At 39.2% G+C, this 15,478-nt stretch overlaps 2 protein-coding genes across 5 annotated transcripts; one reads left to right on the top strand and one right to left on the bottom strand.

Annotated features, from left to right (window-relative positions):
* Nucleotides 1-28: 28 nt before the first annotated feature.
* Nucleotides 29-6,532, top strand: LOC131331206 (THO complex subunit 5A-like). The gene is made up of 8 exons (XM_058365089.1): nucleotides 29-424; nucleotides 1,596-1,886; nucleotides 2,631-2,967; nucleotides 3,586-3,923; nucleotides 4,090-4,349; nucleotides 4,665-5,274; nucleotides 5,372-5,506; nucleotides 5,867-6,532. The coding sequence occupies exons 1-8, from the start codon at nucleotides 197-199 to the stop codon at nucleotides 6,131-6,133; spliced, it is 2,466 nt and encodes an 821-aa protein (XP_058221072.1). The 5' UTR covers nucleotides 29-196; the 3' UTR covers nucleotides 6,134-6,532.
* A 1,012-nt stretch (nucleotides 6,533-7,544) lies between these two features.
* LOC131331210 (bZIP transcription factor 23) lies at nucleotides 7,545-13,580 on the bottom strand. 4 transcript variants are annotated; one of them, XM_058365095.1, is made up of 6 exons: nucleotides 13,181-13,579; nucleotides 11,695-13,144; nucleotides 10,000-10,071; nucleotides 9,850-9,879; nucleotides 7,959-8,029; nucleotides 7,545-7,865 (listed from the first exon to the last, which is right to left on the bottom strand). In XM_058365095.1, coding segments are annotated over exons 2-6 (1,290 nt in total). In that variant the 5' UTR covers nucleotides 12,811-13,144; nucleotides 13,181-13,579; the 3' UTR covers nucleotides 7,545-7,864. The 4 variants fall into 4 exon arrangements, 2 of the variants coding, with proteins under 2 accessions (XP_058221078.1, XP_058221077.1); XM_058365094.1 differs by having other exon boundaries at nucleotides 7,545-8,029; XR_009201333.1 differs by lacking the exons at nucleotides 7,545-7,865; nucleotides 7,959-8,029; nucleotides 9,850-9,879 and adding an exon at nucleotides 10,300-10,366 and having other exon boundaries at nucleotides 10,030-10,071; nucleotides 13,181-13,580.
* Between the last annotated feature and the right edge of the window lie 1,898 nt (nucleotides 13,581-15,478).

The raw sequence follows: 15,478 nt of genomic DNA, 5'->3' as shown, positions 1-15,478 counted from the left end.
AAGCGAGGTGGTATCTTTAATAAAGACAAAACTCCCGGGGGGTCGGTGAAATTTACCCAATCGTTTTATACCCTGCGAAGGAAATACTATCACACAACGGAATCGGAAGCTGCAAATAGCAGCAACACCACCACCGGCGGCGGCGGCGGCGATCATTGAAACGGAGACTGTTCACCGTATAGTTCGGGCCAGAAAAATGGATTCGACGATGGAAGAAGGAGAGCTAGCGGAAGTTGAGTTAGTGTTTGCAACCCGTGATAAGCCCAAGATAGTGAAGTCGGCTTACGATGTGCTGCAGCAGAGCAGGTCCTCAGTGGAGGACATCGTGGCCCAGATGCTCTCCGTCAAGAGAGAAGGAAAACCCAGATCCCAACTCCGTGAGCTCGTCACTCAAACCTTCCTCAACTTCGTCACTCTCCGCCAGGTCGCTAACCACTTCCTCTCTCTCATGTTTTTTTTTTCTCTCTCTAGGGTTTCGTTTCGTCCGCAATTTCGGTCTAAATTGAATCTGAGTTCATTTTCAGAGCGTATCCAGCATTTACCTATACTTAAATTTTGAGGGAAAGTATTCGAGTAAAAGCTTCGTTTTTTATATGAAATACTCCAATAGACTAACACAAACCTAGCATAAATGTGAGAAAATCTTCATTAAAGACATAGTTGTAAATTTGAGAGGCACAGAATAGTTTTCTTAAATTTGAGTAAAAACTTGAGTCTCCCTTAATTTGAGTTAAACTCCCTTTGATGTAAAGTTGAGCTAAGGAGTGGAGTTGATTTTGAAGGGTTTTTTTTAACTCAAAGTTGTAGTTAAAGTGACAGAAGGGGGTAAAGGCTGGAGATGCTCTTATGTGTGCTGGTATGATTATTGATTTCTGGGGTGGATCCCGCTCCCAAGAGGAATACATTTGTTCTTCTGGTAAAGTGGATGAAGAGAAATCGCTTTTGTCTTGCTCATGTGCTTGGTCATTGGATCGAGTGTGTGGTAGTTGCTTTTGACAGAACTGCTGTTTGCTGCACTAAATAAGCTGTTCAATTGATTATGGAAGTTCACATTCTCCAAAAATGGCAGTTTTGTCAGTGTTCCGGGATAAATAAATAAAAAAAGGACACGAAAGTAAAAGATTTAGGAATTCATGTGGGTAGGAACCCACAACGAGTTGGATAGGATAGAATCTTCCAAGAGATGCATACTGGACCAAATTTTTGGAGTTGAACTGCAGCAATCTATGGAGTGATATATCTGTTGGAGAAACCATCTCACAATATGGATTTACAATACCTTGCTTATGTGGTATAGAGTCTATAGACAGGTGGAGATTACTCATACGATTGGGTTTCAGGTCCCTCGTTATTACTTATTTGTCAAAACAATCAAATACAGAACTAGAGTGTTGTTTCTCCAATTAAAGTGTAGCCTTTGGTAGGTATATGTGCTATTCGTGGTTTTTTTTTATTTTATACGTATGTGCCATTCGTGGATATTATCTAGATATTTGCGGTAATGTGTCTTGGTGCAGTAATGTACTCGTAAAACTGAAATTTTTGTATTAAGATGTTCATGCTTTCCGTATTAAGTGCTGAGTGTTATTTCACAGGCAAACCGCTCCATCTTGCTTGAAGAAGATCGTGTAAAAGCGGAAACGGAGAGTGCAAAAGCACCCGTGGACTTCACGACGTTGCAGCTCCATAACTTGATGTATGAGAAAAATCACTATTTGAAAGCGATAAAGGCTTGCAAGGACTTCAAGTCTAAGCATCCTGATATTCAACTTGTCCCCGAGGAAGAGTTTTTTAGAGATGCACCTGAAGATATTAAAAAATCTGTAATATCAAATGACAGTGCACACAATTTGATGCTCAAGAGGCTGAATTTTGAGCTGTTCCAGGTAAGAAAAGCTGCCTTAAAAGGGCGGAAAGTTAAGTTGATAATTTATTTCCATAGTCTTGACGTCTTGTACTGTGAAATGCCTTATTTTCTGAGTTTTGGATTGAGTCCTTACCAATGCGTGCACCAATCAGCCCATTGAATCGGAATTTCTTGAAATTTAATCATTGTTACTCTTCCTCCCATGCAACCTAGCCGTTAGACTAAAAACCTTCTAAAGAAATAGTCCTACCACCCCCCACCCAACCCCCACACCACACCCCCCCACCCCCCCCCCCCCCCCCCCCCCCCCCGCGCGCGCAGGCGTTTTTGTTTTTCCTTTTGGTGAATGAAAGATGCCTGGAGTATGACTCCAGCTCACAGTACCTCTTTATTTGTTAGAGGTTGTTAACTTGATTCAATCTACAACTACTTATGTTGCCCCAATCTGATCGTATAGTTAGGACCGCCCTTGGTCTTGTCAGATGATGGTTCCTGTGATACGTGAGAAGTAATCATCGGAGATAGCCATCCCACTACATATGTATCTGTTAAAAGATATCTTGGCCACGCATCTTCGGATGCCGGTGCATCTTTTGTTAAACAATTTAGATGTGGTATTCGTCGTATTTGGGATACTGATAGTTCGGGGAAATTTTGAAATATTTCACAATCAAACTGAATTTGTTGTTACCGTATCTGTTTGTAATTGGTATATCATTATTACTAAAGCTGGACTGATAGAATTACAAATTTACTGAATCAGCGCAAAGAATTATGCAAATTTCATGAGAAACTCGAACAGCAAAAGCAAAAACTTTTGGAGACCATTGCTAACAGGAAGAAGTTCTTATCAAGTCTCCCTTCGCACCTCAAGTCACTCAAGAAAGCATCATTGCCAGTGCAGCACCAACTGGGGGTTCTGCATACGAAGAAACTAAAGCAGCATCATTTGGCAGAGTTGCTTCCCCCTCCTCTTTATGTGATTTACTCACAGTTCTTAGCCCAAAAGGAAGCATTTGGTGAAGACATTGATATGGATATAGCGGGAAGTGTGAAGGATGCTCAAGCCTTCGCTCGACAGCAAGCAAACAAGGACACTGGTAATTAATTGCAATTTATGCTTTTTATGTTTTACTCTGGAAATTGTTTCTATTAATTCTCTAAATGCTCAATGACTGAGTTTGATATTGCAATTTGGTATGTGAGCATTTCCTCTTTTGGATGACCTCATTGTTGAGAAATTTGTTCTTTTTAAGTACCATTAGTATATTTAGCCCTGGTGCTGTAAGTGAGAACAGAAATGTGACTAACCACATTGGCATAAAGTTGTTAATGGTTTAGTGGTTTTAATCTCAAGGTCAAGGTTCTACTTTCAACTTAGTTGAGTACAGCTGCAGATTAGGCCGATTGCTTTGCTTGGGAACTGTTATGGCTTGAAGCCGAGTCCATCTAGAGAGTTATGTTAAGAAATATTTGAGAATGAGCTAATTTTGAAAACTAGGAAATTTGTGTACATCTCAAGAATGGTCCATTCGTCCTGGGAGGTGGGCTGAGTCCAGTTTCAACTTGGTGGCGGGTCCACATTTGATCTTGCCATCTTACTATACTTAGAACTATTATGTTGGACTTGGCTTTCAACTTGCTTAAGGTTACTTGAAGATTTCTTGTTGTTACACTGGGTATGAAATTATCTAATTAAAGTGGCTTTTATGGACCAGGCATTTCTGCCAACCTAGAGAATTCAAAGTTGGAGGATGATGCACCTGAAGAGGAAGATGATGGGCAAAGGAGGAGAAAGCGACCAAAGAAAGTTCCAAGCAAAGAGAATCTTGACCAGGCAGGAATATATCAAACTCATCCGCTTAAAATCATTCTCCATATACACGATGACAACGTTACAGATCCCAAGTCTGCAAAACTAATCACACTGAAGTTCGAATACTTATTGAAGTTGAATGTTGTATGTGTTGGGATTGAAGGATCAAATGAAGGGCCTGAGAATAACATCTTGTGCAACTTGTTCCCCGATGACACTGGCCTTGAGCTTCCTCACCAGGTATAAGTCAGTTGTTGACATACTATGCTGAGCTATATAGATGTATGTACACACACACACACACACACACACAATTCAATTTTTTGTACCTCTTAGCAAACGGATGAAACACCAAAAAATTAAGGAAAAGGCTGTCTTTAGATAATGTTTCCTGAATGACATGCAGACGGCCAAGCTCCGTGTTGGTGATGCCTTGACATTCGATGAAAGGCGAACATCGCATCCATATAGGTGGGCCCAACATTTGGCTGGAATTGATTTTTTGCCAGAGGTATCACCATTGCTTACAGGCTGCGAAACTCCAGAAAACGAAACAACCAAAAATGCTGAAGTAATATCTGGTCTCTCCCTATACCGTCAGCAGAACCGTGTACAGACCGTTGTGCAAAGGATCCGATCTCGGAAGAAGGCTCAGCTGACTCTTGCGTGAGTCACTGCTCTATTTCTTCAAAAGGGGTATAAATGGTAGAACCATAATGTAGTGGAATTGGAATGCTGCTCTTGCAGTGTTCAATAATCTGGATTTAGTTTTATGGTATTCATGTTATAGATGGCTCATGTTGCTTTTGTTCCTTGAGTTTGAATGGCTCTGCTTTATATTATTTTTACTCATGTATTCCTTGCGTTGTTTTAGGTTTATTTGTTTGTTTATTTATTTACCCTTGGCCTTGACAATTCTGATTCATGTGTGGGGTAAGCTATACTTGTTGAAAACATGGAATTGTTTGGTTTGGCTTACAGGGAACAGCTTGATTTACTTTCAAAGCTTAAATGGCCTTCTCTGACTTTTGAAAGCGTGCCATGGGCCTTGCATACCCCTTTATGCAGCTTCCATGGGTGGTCACCTTTAGGATCCACACCTAATAGTACTTCATCTTTGCCTGTGGTTGATGTGGAACAAGGTGAGGGCCCTTTAGGCACTGATATGGATGGAAGATCTGGTGCTTCTAGGGATGAGGTAGAAACCTTAAGGGAAGATGGGGAACTTCCATCGTTACTTCAAGTCTCGACTGTCGTAAGTGATGTTAAACTCACTCCATCAAAAGGATCTGATCTCGAGCACTCCAAACGGCTGTCTTTGATTACAAAAAGTATGGATTCTCCAATTGGAATGCCAAAATCACTAAGCCTCAAAAAAGTTGATGAGGATTTAGATATCATGCTGGATTCTGAAAGCGATATGGATGAGCCTGCACAAATTCGGCAGGAGATAGGAAATGCAGCTGGGATTGGGTCCTACGAAATGGTTGAACGTGAAAATTCTTGGGCAGACTATGGTGTGCAGGAATATAGCCTTGTGTTAACTAGGACAATGGATGATAACAAGAGGAACATGAAGTTAGAAGCCAAAGTAAGTAAAGTATTGGTGTTGTTTACCGTTGTTCTTTCCAACTTTTTGCCTTCTTTTTTGATATTCTGATGATTGACTTGAGCATCAATTATGGCAGATTAAGATAAGCAAGGAGTATCCTCTTAGGCCTCCTCATTTTGTGCTGTGTCTTTCCACTGCAATGCTTGGAGAAAATCATTCTGAGGGTGATGGCTCTGAGTGGTATAATGAACTTCGTGCCATGGAAGCAGAGGTAAGAAACTGAGAACTGTGGTCTTAGATTTAGTTACTTGGGTCTCAGATGTTAGTATTGCAGTAAAACCTGTAGGCCAAAGGTTTCTCTATTTGTATTTATGGAACTAGGAAGCGTGACTGCAAATCATCTTGGTTAGTGCAGCAAATTGGCTATCCCGTAGGCTTTGTTTTCATGCCTGTAATGTCGAGTGAGAATGTGTATCTGAGTAGTAGCATACTTGAAAAAGTGGTTTTGGGTGAAGGCAAACCCTATTCATGGCTGATATCTTTCGATAGAGTTCTTCACAGCATTTCCATGATTATCCATTCCTCTACTTGTTATTGTGCTAAAAGTTGGCTGCCATATGCTTATTGGTAGGTTAACGTTCACATGTTAAAGATGATACCTCTGGATCAAGATAACTTCATCTTAGCTCACCAAGCGTGTTGTCTAGCGATGCTGTTTGACTTTTACATGGCTGAGGGATCTTCAAGTCCTGAGAAGAGAAAGAGTACTTCAGTGGTCGATGTGGGGTTGTGCAAGCCTGTAAATGGTAAGCTTCTTGCCAGATCCTATAGAGGAAGGGATCGGAGGAAGATGATCTCCTGGAAGGACAGTGGGTGTACCCCTGGCTACCCATACTAGAAATATTGACAACTAAACCGAACCAAAGTAAGCCATGTGTCTCAAGCAATTGTGGTCAGCTACGCAAATTCTTATTAAAAGTATCAATATCAGATCCAAATGGCAACGGTGTTTTACTGATAACTGTTGTTAAACACAGGTTTCTAAAAGGTCCTTCGTAAAACTCATTTCAAATAGAGATTTCTAGAGAGATTTTCCCGCAAAACTCATGTAAAATGGAAATTTTTAGAAGCTGCTGCTTATTTGATTTGAGAGATGAATCATGATTGCTGCAATCTTGTAAATCTTGAATTGCTGGTTGAGCTGGCACTCTTTTAATCCGTCCTTGCAGCTTCCGTTGTACTATGTCTCATACTGGTACTCATTGTTGTGAATGAACTTTGCCCGTTTATGGACTGACCAGTATTTTACCTGCTGAATTTTCACGTGTTGATGGCTTGTCATTAAGAAACTAAGTGAGATTCTTTCACCCCTTCTCCTTCCCTTCTCTCGCGACAATTGAGAAGATCTTCTATTGGATGGGAACTCAGCGGTGGTGTCAGGTGTGCCCAAGCAATAGGCTGCAAAAAATTAACGAGTGTACGATCATAGTAGTAAATTCCATGATCTGGCATTTCACTTGGTTAACTTTCTGCACCCCTATTGATCGAGAACATTGCTGACGCAAGGGGCAAGACACTTTGGCTCCGTTTGTTTGGGCGTAAAATGTTTTCCGGTAAAATGTTTTACCTATTTTTCGGTGTTTGGTTGTATAAAAAATTAGGGAAACATTTTACATTTAAAACATTTTTCATCAATTGGATGAAAATGACTTACTTTAAAATTTTTTATAAGTTATTTTCCGAAAGGAATGAACTCGATACCTTCTACTGTAATTTTCACTGCTTAGTTTTCTTGATTGTTAGTCATGACTCGTGTCAAATTTCAATATTCTCAGATCTTTCTACCGTTTAAACAACACCACCCCCCCCCCCCCCCCGCACTATTTTGTTGATTTCTAAAAATATTTTCAAGTGCCAATCAAACACCGAAAAATAAAAATTTGAAGTTTGTGTTTCTGAAAAAATATTTTACATGGAAAATATTTTACATTGTAAAACATTTTACATTGTAAAACATTTTACATCGAAACAAACGGAGCCTTTATAAAATTTTATATTTCTAATTTTACATTTCTAAAATATGTAACATGGATGACATTCTTCTTGGACAACCCTTCTGGTGTTTGTAGCCGTTTGTTTTGAAAATCTAAACCCGGCATCCCAACTGAAAGGGAGACAGTATTTTCTGCAAATATACTATGATAGTATGATCTGTAATTTTTCTAGCTGAACGAATCTAAATTTGTATCGCAGAACGGAAAGATATGGAGAGCAAACCTACATCTCACAAAAGAGCACCAGAAGCAAAATGCAGGAAAGCAATAAGAGTTTTCACTCCTATGGAACAGATGTACACTGGGAACATATATCGTACACCGTGTGTTTGCTCCCTTCTCTTACCTATGGATGATGATTACATAGAAGCAGCAAAAGGAGTTCATGGAAACTGAAAGTAACAACGAAGCGCAACTCCCATCCTTTCGGTACAAAGAGAAAGAAAATAAAGAAAAACTAGATGCACTAATGTCGCAGATGCCCAATGACCATGGCACCCATGTCTAGGGCCGAGGCAAGACCAGAGTCATATGTAACTTTGTCTATGCACCGACGTAGATGAAGCCTCTTTTGATCTACAGCACAAAACATATTTCTCTTAAATATACACAGCACCTCCTATTTTCGTAATTAAATTTCATCAATCAAATCACAATCAAACTCTTCACCATGGGCAAGTCTGTGTTCGCCTCAGGCATCTTCTCTTGACTCCTTGCTGCTTGTTCATCGTCTCCAAGACCTTTAGTGTACAAATAATACAAACTCAGAAAGGGATACATCAACAAGAAAATAGAATTAAAAGAATCTTGTCAAGTTGCATCTTGCACAATCTAAAGTTTGTTGAATGCAAGCATATCGGATTTGACATTTGATCTTATCAAAAAGAGGAGAGAGGCTGAAGGGGCCACCTAGCTCTGAATGTGTCCAAACCAAAAACATAGTAATTCCCAAAAGAACTATCCATGGATTCTGCAAATCTCTCAAAAACCAATGCCGATGCTAAATAATACAATGACCATAGTGAGGTTGGAGTGGCGTAGCCAAGAATTGACAAAAGTGGGGGCACCTTTTAAACGCACTTCAAAAAAAAAAAAATTTGTAATATTAAGCAATCCAAAATAATAAAAGAACGCTTGTTCTAAAAATAACAGAAAAAGCTAATACATTTACTAAGAGAAAAATATTCAACAATTTGATCCAATGAGGAAAAAAAATTACACTTTTCTTTACAAATTTTGTCCTTAAACCTTTAACTTTGTCTTTATGTTGTGGGTTCTATCAACAACTACAATACTACTTTCGGAATTGTAAATAATTAATAAAGTATAATGTATATAACTCATGATTTAGCCACTTATGAATTTGGACATTATTCATTGGAGAGTTTCAAATGGTAAGTGGTGGCTATTTTTTGCATTAGACATCTCACTTCGCCAGTGTGATGGAATTGTAGTAATATTTAAAATAAAAAATTAAGAATGAAATGAAATACAAAATGTATTGAAGTGATTAAACAAAGAAAAATTTAAGAAATCAAAATAAGAAAAATACAAAATCTGAAAAGGAAAAAATAAAACACTCAGTGGGGGCGCGTGCCCCCATTCGTCCCCAAGTGGCTCCGCCACTTGGACTGACGTAAAAATTTGGTTTTGCAATGATGATGGCAACCACTCTGTGTCATTAGGGCCTACCTCCTAGCAATTACTCCAAATGCAACAATAAGATGCTACTCCACCACCCCTGAAGTTTGAGAGATGTACTCGCACTTGACTAGATTCTATAAAATTTAGTAAAACACGAAATAGAAAAGCAGCAAAAACCATCATTCCACCTTTTAGTCCTAAACTGTGACTATTTTTACAAGAATGTATTTATTTATTTTTTTTGATAAGTTACACGAATGTATTTATTTGGACAGATAACGATTCAATCTGGAAAGCAATGAACACATTGAGTGTACAATGCCCCAAAAGGGCTTCAATGAGCATGTAAAAGAATCTTATGATCAGTAAATACTAAATACCATTGTGAACAGTAGATTAAAATAGCACTTGGTAGATAAGTTGAATTCTCTTTGCAATTCCTATTTATGTTGCCAATAACCTGTACATAAAGAGGCTCATGGGCATATGGAGACTGTAGATGATCCAGGCCTCAACTACTAGATCAAAGGTGACTTTCTAAATTAAAAACATCACAAGATTCTTTGAAGCAAAGGTTGCAGAATCAAAGGGTCAAAACGGAAGACAATACTCCAACTTAATACTGCCGTTAAAACAGATTAGGTCAACTTCCACAACAAAGTTCAGACTGGAAAGTGTGCTGTGCATTGTTGCAGTACCTAATGCCAGTTATCATTTACAATCTTTGTTTTTTCCTTTTCCGTTCTTCCTTTGTTTGCATTTGGGCAATCACTATTAAATGCTCACGTGGATGAAGACATAAGAGGGTAAAGAGATGATGAGTGAAACTACAGGGTGAGAAACTACAGGGCTATAAATAACAAGCCATCCACTATAACTTTAAAAAAAAATAAAAACAGAAGCAGGTGCAGCATACCTGATTTTTTTGCATCTCCATTATTTCCGCCTGCAACAAAGTAAAGCTGATGATTATATAATACATGCTAACATCTGAAACGAAAACATACACGCAATCGCCTAAGCCACGTGGACACTAAAGAAAAAGGGCAAAAATATCAAGACGTGCCTGTCTCTTGCGCAGTTCTTCGTTTTCCTCTTTCAGTTTTGCAACTTCTGCTTCCAACTCTGTAGTATAAGCCTGGCAAAAGTCCAGAAGAGAACCATTGCAACAGACTTTAGATATACTTAATCTGAACAAAACAAAATAATATATGGAATATTGGAATCTAAGGAAAAAGTATGGATTTTTAGGCCCCAATTTTTCATATACATATAAAAGCATTAAATGAAGCAGTAGAGTCTAAACGTGTTCAATGTTAGACCAAATCTAGGTGGTACACTATAAGGTAATGTTGTGTTCCATTACCTTGTAATGACTGAGATCCTTGAAACTTTTTATGGATGTAGCTTCTCACAATCTGTCATCTCTGGTCCTATCAGATTGCTGTCACATTACCATTTTGCCTCACAAGATATCCACCCATTCGTTCATGAACCGTGGGGCGGTATAAACATGGATGATAAAAGCAGAATGCTAATGAGAGCAGAACTCAAAGAGCAGAAAAATATTTGTTATATTTTACTTTGTGTGCCAAAGGTTGGATTCATTTTCACCCTTGCCTCAAACAGAAGCGAAGTAAAAAACAAACTTGAAACGGAAGATATTGCCAATAAAATAAGGTCCGCCTGCCCAAACCTTAAACTGCTGAATTTTGTGTTATTGCATATTTATCTTAAGCCCCAATGTTGTAATAGTCGTGGAATTTACCACTGGAATTTGATGACTTGTCCTTTAGAATTGTATATATCTGCCCACTTGAGGAGCACAGACGCAACAGCTCCAGTCTCCACAAATGAGTACATTCTCAACAACTACCGTCGTTGCTTGTATGCGTATAACGAAGGCATCGCCAATGGAAGCTACTCAAAATATAGCTCATTCCCCTACTGTAGCAAAATATACAGCTTCATGCGCACATCTCATGGGTTATTTATCATGTTATCCTGAGAGAAACAATCATCAAGTCTTTCTTCTCTTGTTTCGGAAGATAGTTACCAATTTGTTTCAAGGGCAAAATATATGATTCTTCTTAGTGAAATCAAACCTTGAGTTGGAGATTAACAGAAAAATCATTTGCCATGCAATTTTAATTATACAGAAGACACTAAAAGTATTAGTGTTAAACAAAGAAATCATTATGGACTTAACCACTGGTCTAATTTCGGATGATCTAGATGTGTCTGGTTTATTACTGGTAAATAATGTCGGGAGTTTGTCCCACATCAGTAAATTGTCTCCTCCAAAACTAGTATATGAGTCTGGGGGGCTCTCCTCTCATTGCCAATTGGTTTTGAGTTGGATGCTTTAACATAATATAAAAGCTAGGGTTTCGAAGAATTTCGTTATTGATTGTTAGTTGGTTCCCCCTTGTTTTTGCCATAAGTGCACCATCGTTTGTTGTGATCCATGTGTTATCGATCCTTTATTTACTTCTCCACTTGTGAGTCGGGGGTCACACATGCAGGAGAGAGTTGGAGTTTGTCCCACATCATTAAATTGTCTCCTCCAAAACTAGAATATGATATATGAGCCTAGACGACTTCTCCACTCATTGCCAATTGGTTTTGAGTTGGAGGCCTTAACAAGTAACAAGGAATTCCTCATACGAACACACAAACTACAAAACAAGTACGATAATATTCCAATTGAAGAAGTAGATACACTAACAGGAGAGTTGAAGGAATAAACTAAGAAATTCACCTGCTTACGAGCCCGTGATCTAGCAGCCGACTCCCTGTTCTTTATCATCCTCCTCTGTCTCCTCTCAACAACCTTCTCCACAGCCCCGCCTTTTCTTCCCCTTATACCTCCATTAAACACATAAGGAATCGGCGAAACTGAAGATGTATCTCCATTACTCTTCCCATACCCATCTGAATGAACTGCTGGAGAACCAGCTGCCACAGTAACAGCACCAGCTCCCAACCCAATCATACCCATCCCTCCGCCCTGTATTACACCACCCTGCACCAAATTACCATTCATCGACGATGCATCAGTATTTCCAACAATCCCACTCCTAATTGCAGGGCTACTTGGTATAGGCATGATGGGATTGGCATAAGGTAGAATTGATTGCTTGGGGAAAATTTGCTGCTGCTGCTGCTGTTGCTGCTGCTGGGACTGTGGGATATATAACTGCTGCGGTTGTGCTGTTGACCTAATCCCATTTACACTCGAGGGTAAATTCCCTGATTGTATGGAAGTTTGATTACTACTGTCGGGAAGCCTATTATTACCAATCAACCCTATGTTCTGATTACCTAGCTGCTGAAACCCGAAACCTAAACCCGAATTATCACCGAAAAAAACACTGCTATTGCTATTTCCAGGTAATTGATTCTCTTCCCTAACAACCCCAGCTCTAACCAAGAACTCCTCAAGTGTCATCTCTCCCAGAGTCGGCTGTCTCGTTGGCATACCCAAATTCGATCCCCCACCACCCCCACCCCCACCACCACCATACTCTTTCGCCATGTCTCTCCAGACCTCATCCACCGTCTTAGTACTCAACGTCCTCGGTAGGGTTAACGAGCCCTGCCTCTGTAAATACCCACCACCCGGTTCTTGCCCGCCCACAGCGCAGGTGGACCCAATGGTTTGTGTCTCCTCAGCACTCCAGATGTTTTTCAAGAGCTCATCCATGTTGATGGACCCTATGTCCTTCCCTATCCCGGCCCCAAGAGATGTCTGGAACTCGTCGAATGTTAACGAGTAAATTGACTGCTGCCGAGCCAACGGAAAAGCCTCAGGCAGCCGGCCGCCACCACCACCACCATCGGCCGGCGGCTCATTTCCAAAGTTCTTGAAGTTCATAGTGGTAAACCAGTAACTAATAAATTTTCAATCTGACACCACCCTAACAAACCCTCAACAAAAAAAATTCAATAGAGTCGAATGGAGATGCTCCTTTTTATACTCTAATAAAAACAACACTTTCAAAAGCCAATCCAATCAATACCATAAGCTAGATCTATAGGAGTTTCTGATCCCTCTCTCCCCACTCTCTCTGTATCTGTCACTCTGTAAATGCTTATACACATATACATGTAAATATATATTTACAAAAAAAATCGAAGCAGTAGTGAATTAGAGATAGTGACGGAAAATCAAGCTGGAAAACTGAAGTTAACTTTACTGACTGCAAGACCTTTTTTTTTTTTTTGATCCGCACTGATTGCAAGACTTCAGAAAAAAGAAAATCAAATCAAATCGAATACTAATCTGAGATCAGCATTGTTGAATTCACAGCCAAACAAGTCGCACGACAGGCACATAATTTTGTGCATCAGACGACTGAATTCTAAACCCTAACCCTAAACAGAGAAGATGGGTAGTGTTCAAGGATTTTAACAGCTAAAGAAAAAGCTCAGAGATAAAAGTTGTGAGAGAGAGAGAGCCAAAAACGGATGCAACTACTTCGAGAAGATAAGGTGATGTGAAATGAAATGGAGACGAAAAGGGGTATGCGGAAATTAATTGAAGGAGGAAATGGAAGTTGATTTTGGAAAAGAAGAGAGAAGAAATTCAACAGAGAGAGGAGCGAGAGCTGGAGAGAGAAAGAGAGAGAGAGAAAAGGGGGGAAGAACATTATTGGCTGATGATATAAATAATCTTTTTTAATCTGTGTCTGGTCCCGGACGTTTCTTGGCTGCGACTCGTGGTGGCATGACAAGTGTCGAGTGTCGGGTTTACTCTATTCTGGACAGATTATTCAGTGCTCCCGGGACCCCGCACTTTTCTAGCCAATTAAAACAGTGGCGTTTCCGATAATCTAGAAGTCGTGGATAAATCTTTTTAGCTATTCGTAATCAAGTTATTTTCGCTAAACTAAAATTCTTAAAAGAATATTGGGTGTTTTAGTTTAGTAGTAGAAAATGTGTTGAATGTTTTAGTTCGAAGAAAATAACTTAACTTTTGACAAGAAATAGTAGATAGATAAATTTAGTGGAACGAGGCTTGAGAGTTGCTTTACGACGAGCTTCTCCAAGGACTTTTTGGTCTTTTTAGAAAACCAAAAGCCTAAAAGGGTTTTGTTTGGAACTTGTGAAAAAGAGAAATTTTTAAAATAAAAAAAAATTCTCTTTCATTGTTTGGTTTGAACTTTGAAGGAAAAGAAGAGAGAAAATAAAATTTCGATATTTCGCACAATCTTCGGGTTGGTGTTATACCGTGTTGTGCACCTTCGAACTGTTGGATCGTGCATTCGACAGCTCGTATCTCATCTCGGCAATCAACAATCGAGAGCCGTTTATTGCCGAGATGAGATCCAAACCGTTGGATCCACAATCTGACGGCTCGGAGGTGCGCAACACGGTGCTTCACACACAATTACACAACACCATCCCCCAATTCGTCATCTTTCTCTCATTTTTTCCCATTTTCTTTGGGGGTCTAAAAATCTTAGGACACAATTTTTAATAATTTTTTTATCTATCTCTCTTCATTGCTTTCAAAAATTTCCTTCAAAACCTTCAAACGAACAAAGAATTCCTTTTCCTTTATTGTGCGAGCTCTTTTATTTTTTATCTGAGATATGTATTTTACTCAAGTATTGATTAGTGAGGGATGCCTTTAAGCAATGGGTGTTATGCGGATCAAAAAAAAAAAAAAAAGGGTGTTATGGGGGTACGTGGACCAATGAGGATGGGGTAGGAGGGGGAATGATGGTGATGTGCTGCCCAATGGGAGTGAGATAAGTGGGAGCACAGTAGACGTCCACGTTGTCTCATATCATGGCCATAAAATTATTAGTACTTAAAAAGAAAAAGAGAAAATCTTTTTTAACGGAAGGTTCCGTGAACAGTTATTTGCGGAAGTGAATCGCGACTGTCTAAAAGAGTTTTGGACGGTCCGGACGTCCAAGAGAATTTAACTCTTCCTCGAGAAATTTTATTTAAATTCGGAGGGTCTAAGACTGAAAATGAACGATCAAAATCGCTTGGCTCCATGAATAGGAGAATTGTTTTTGCACCTTTGCGGGCTCAAGTCAAACGTTCTCACATCTGATTTTGTAGGTGACGCAAAATGAGATTTTTATTTTGGTTTTTATTTGAGTTAGTCAAATTACTTATGATGGTCCCGAGGTGTGTATTATCCATTTATATGTCCTTTCAAAAAAACCAAGTTCAATTCGATAGTGTTATTAATTCACGTTTTTCACGAGAAAGATGGAATGATAGAAGTTTAACTGTTCATTTCTCCCAATACAAATTTTAATTCCAACTATACTAACCCTTTTCAATATTCAATTACATGAATGATGTACACATCGACATCTGTAAAGCAAACGGTTCAATCATCAAATGAAACCTTGAGTGACCCTAATATGCATCACATGAAGAATTATTAGTACATGACGAGATCCTAAATCGTTGAACTTGGGCAACCTAGCCAGATACACAATTGTCTCTTAAGAAAAATAGGTCTAATCACTCAAGAAACTAGAAGAAAATTTAATTAGCGTACATGTAAAATGTATTTA

Source organism: Rhododendron vialii, chromosome 6a (genome assembly GCF_030253575.1).
Source record: "Rhododendron vialii isolate Sample 1 chromosome 6a, ASM3025357v1".
Classification (NCBI taxonomy): domain Eukaryota; kingdom Viridiplantae; phylum Streptophyta; class Magnoliopsida; order Ericales; family Ericaceae; genus Rhododendron; species Rhododendron vialii.
This window is presented reverse-complemented; position numbering and strand designations above follow the sequence as displayed.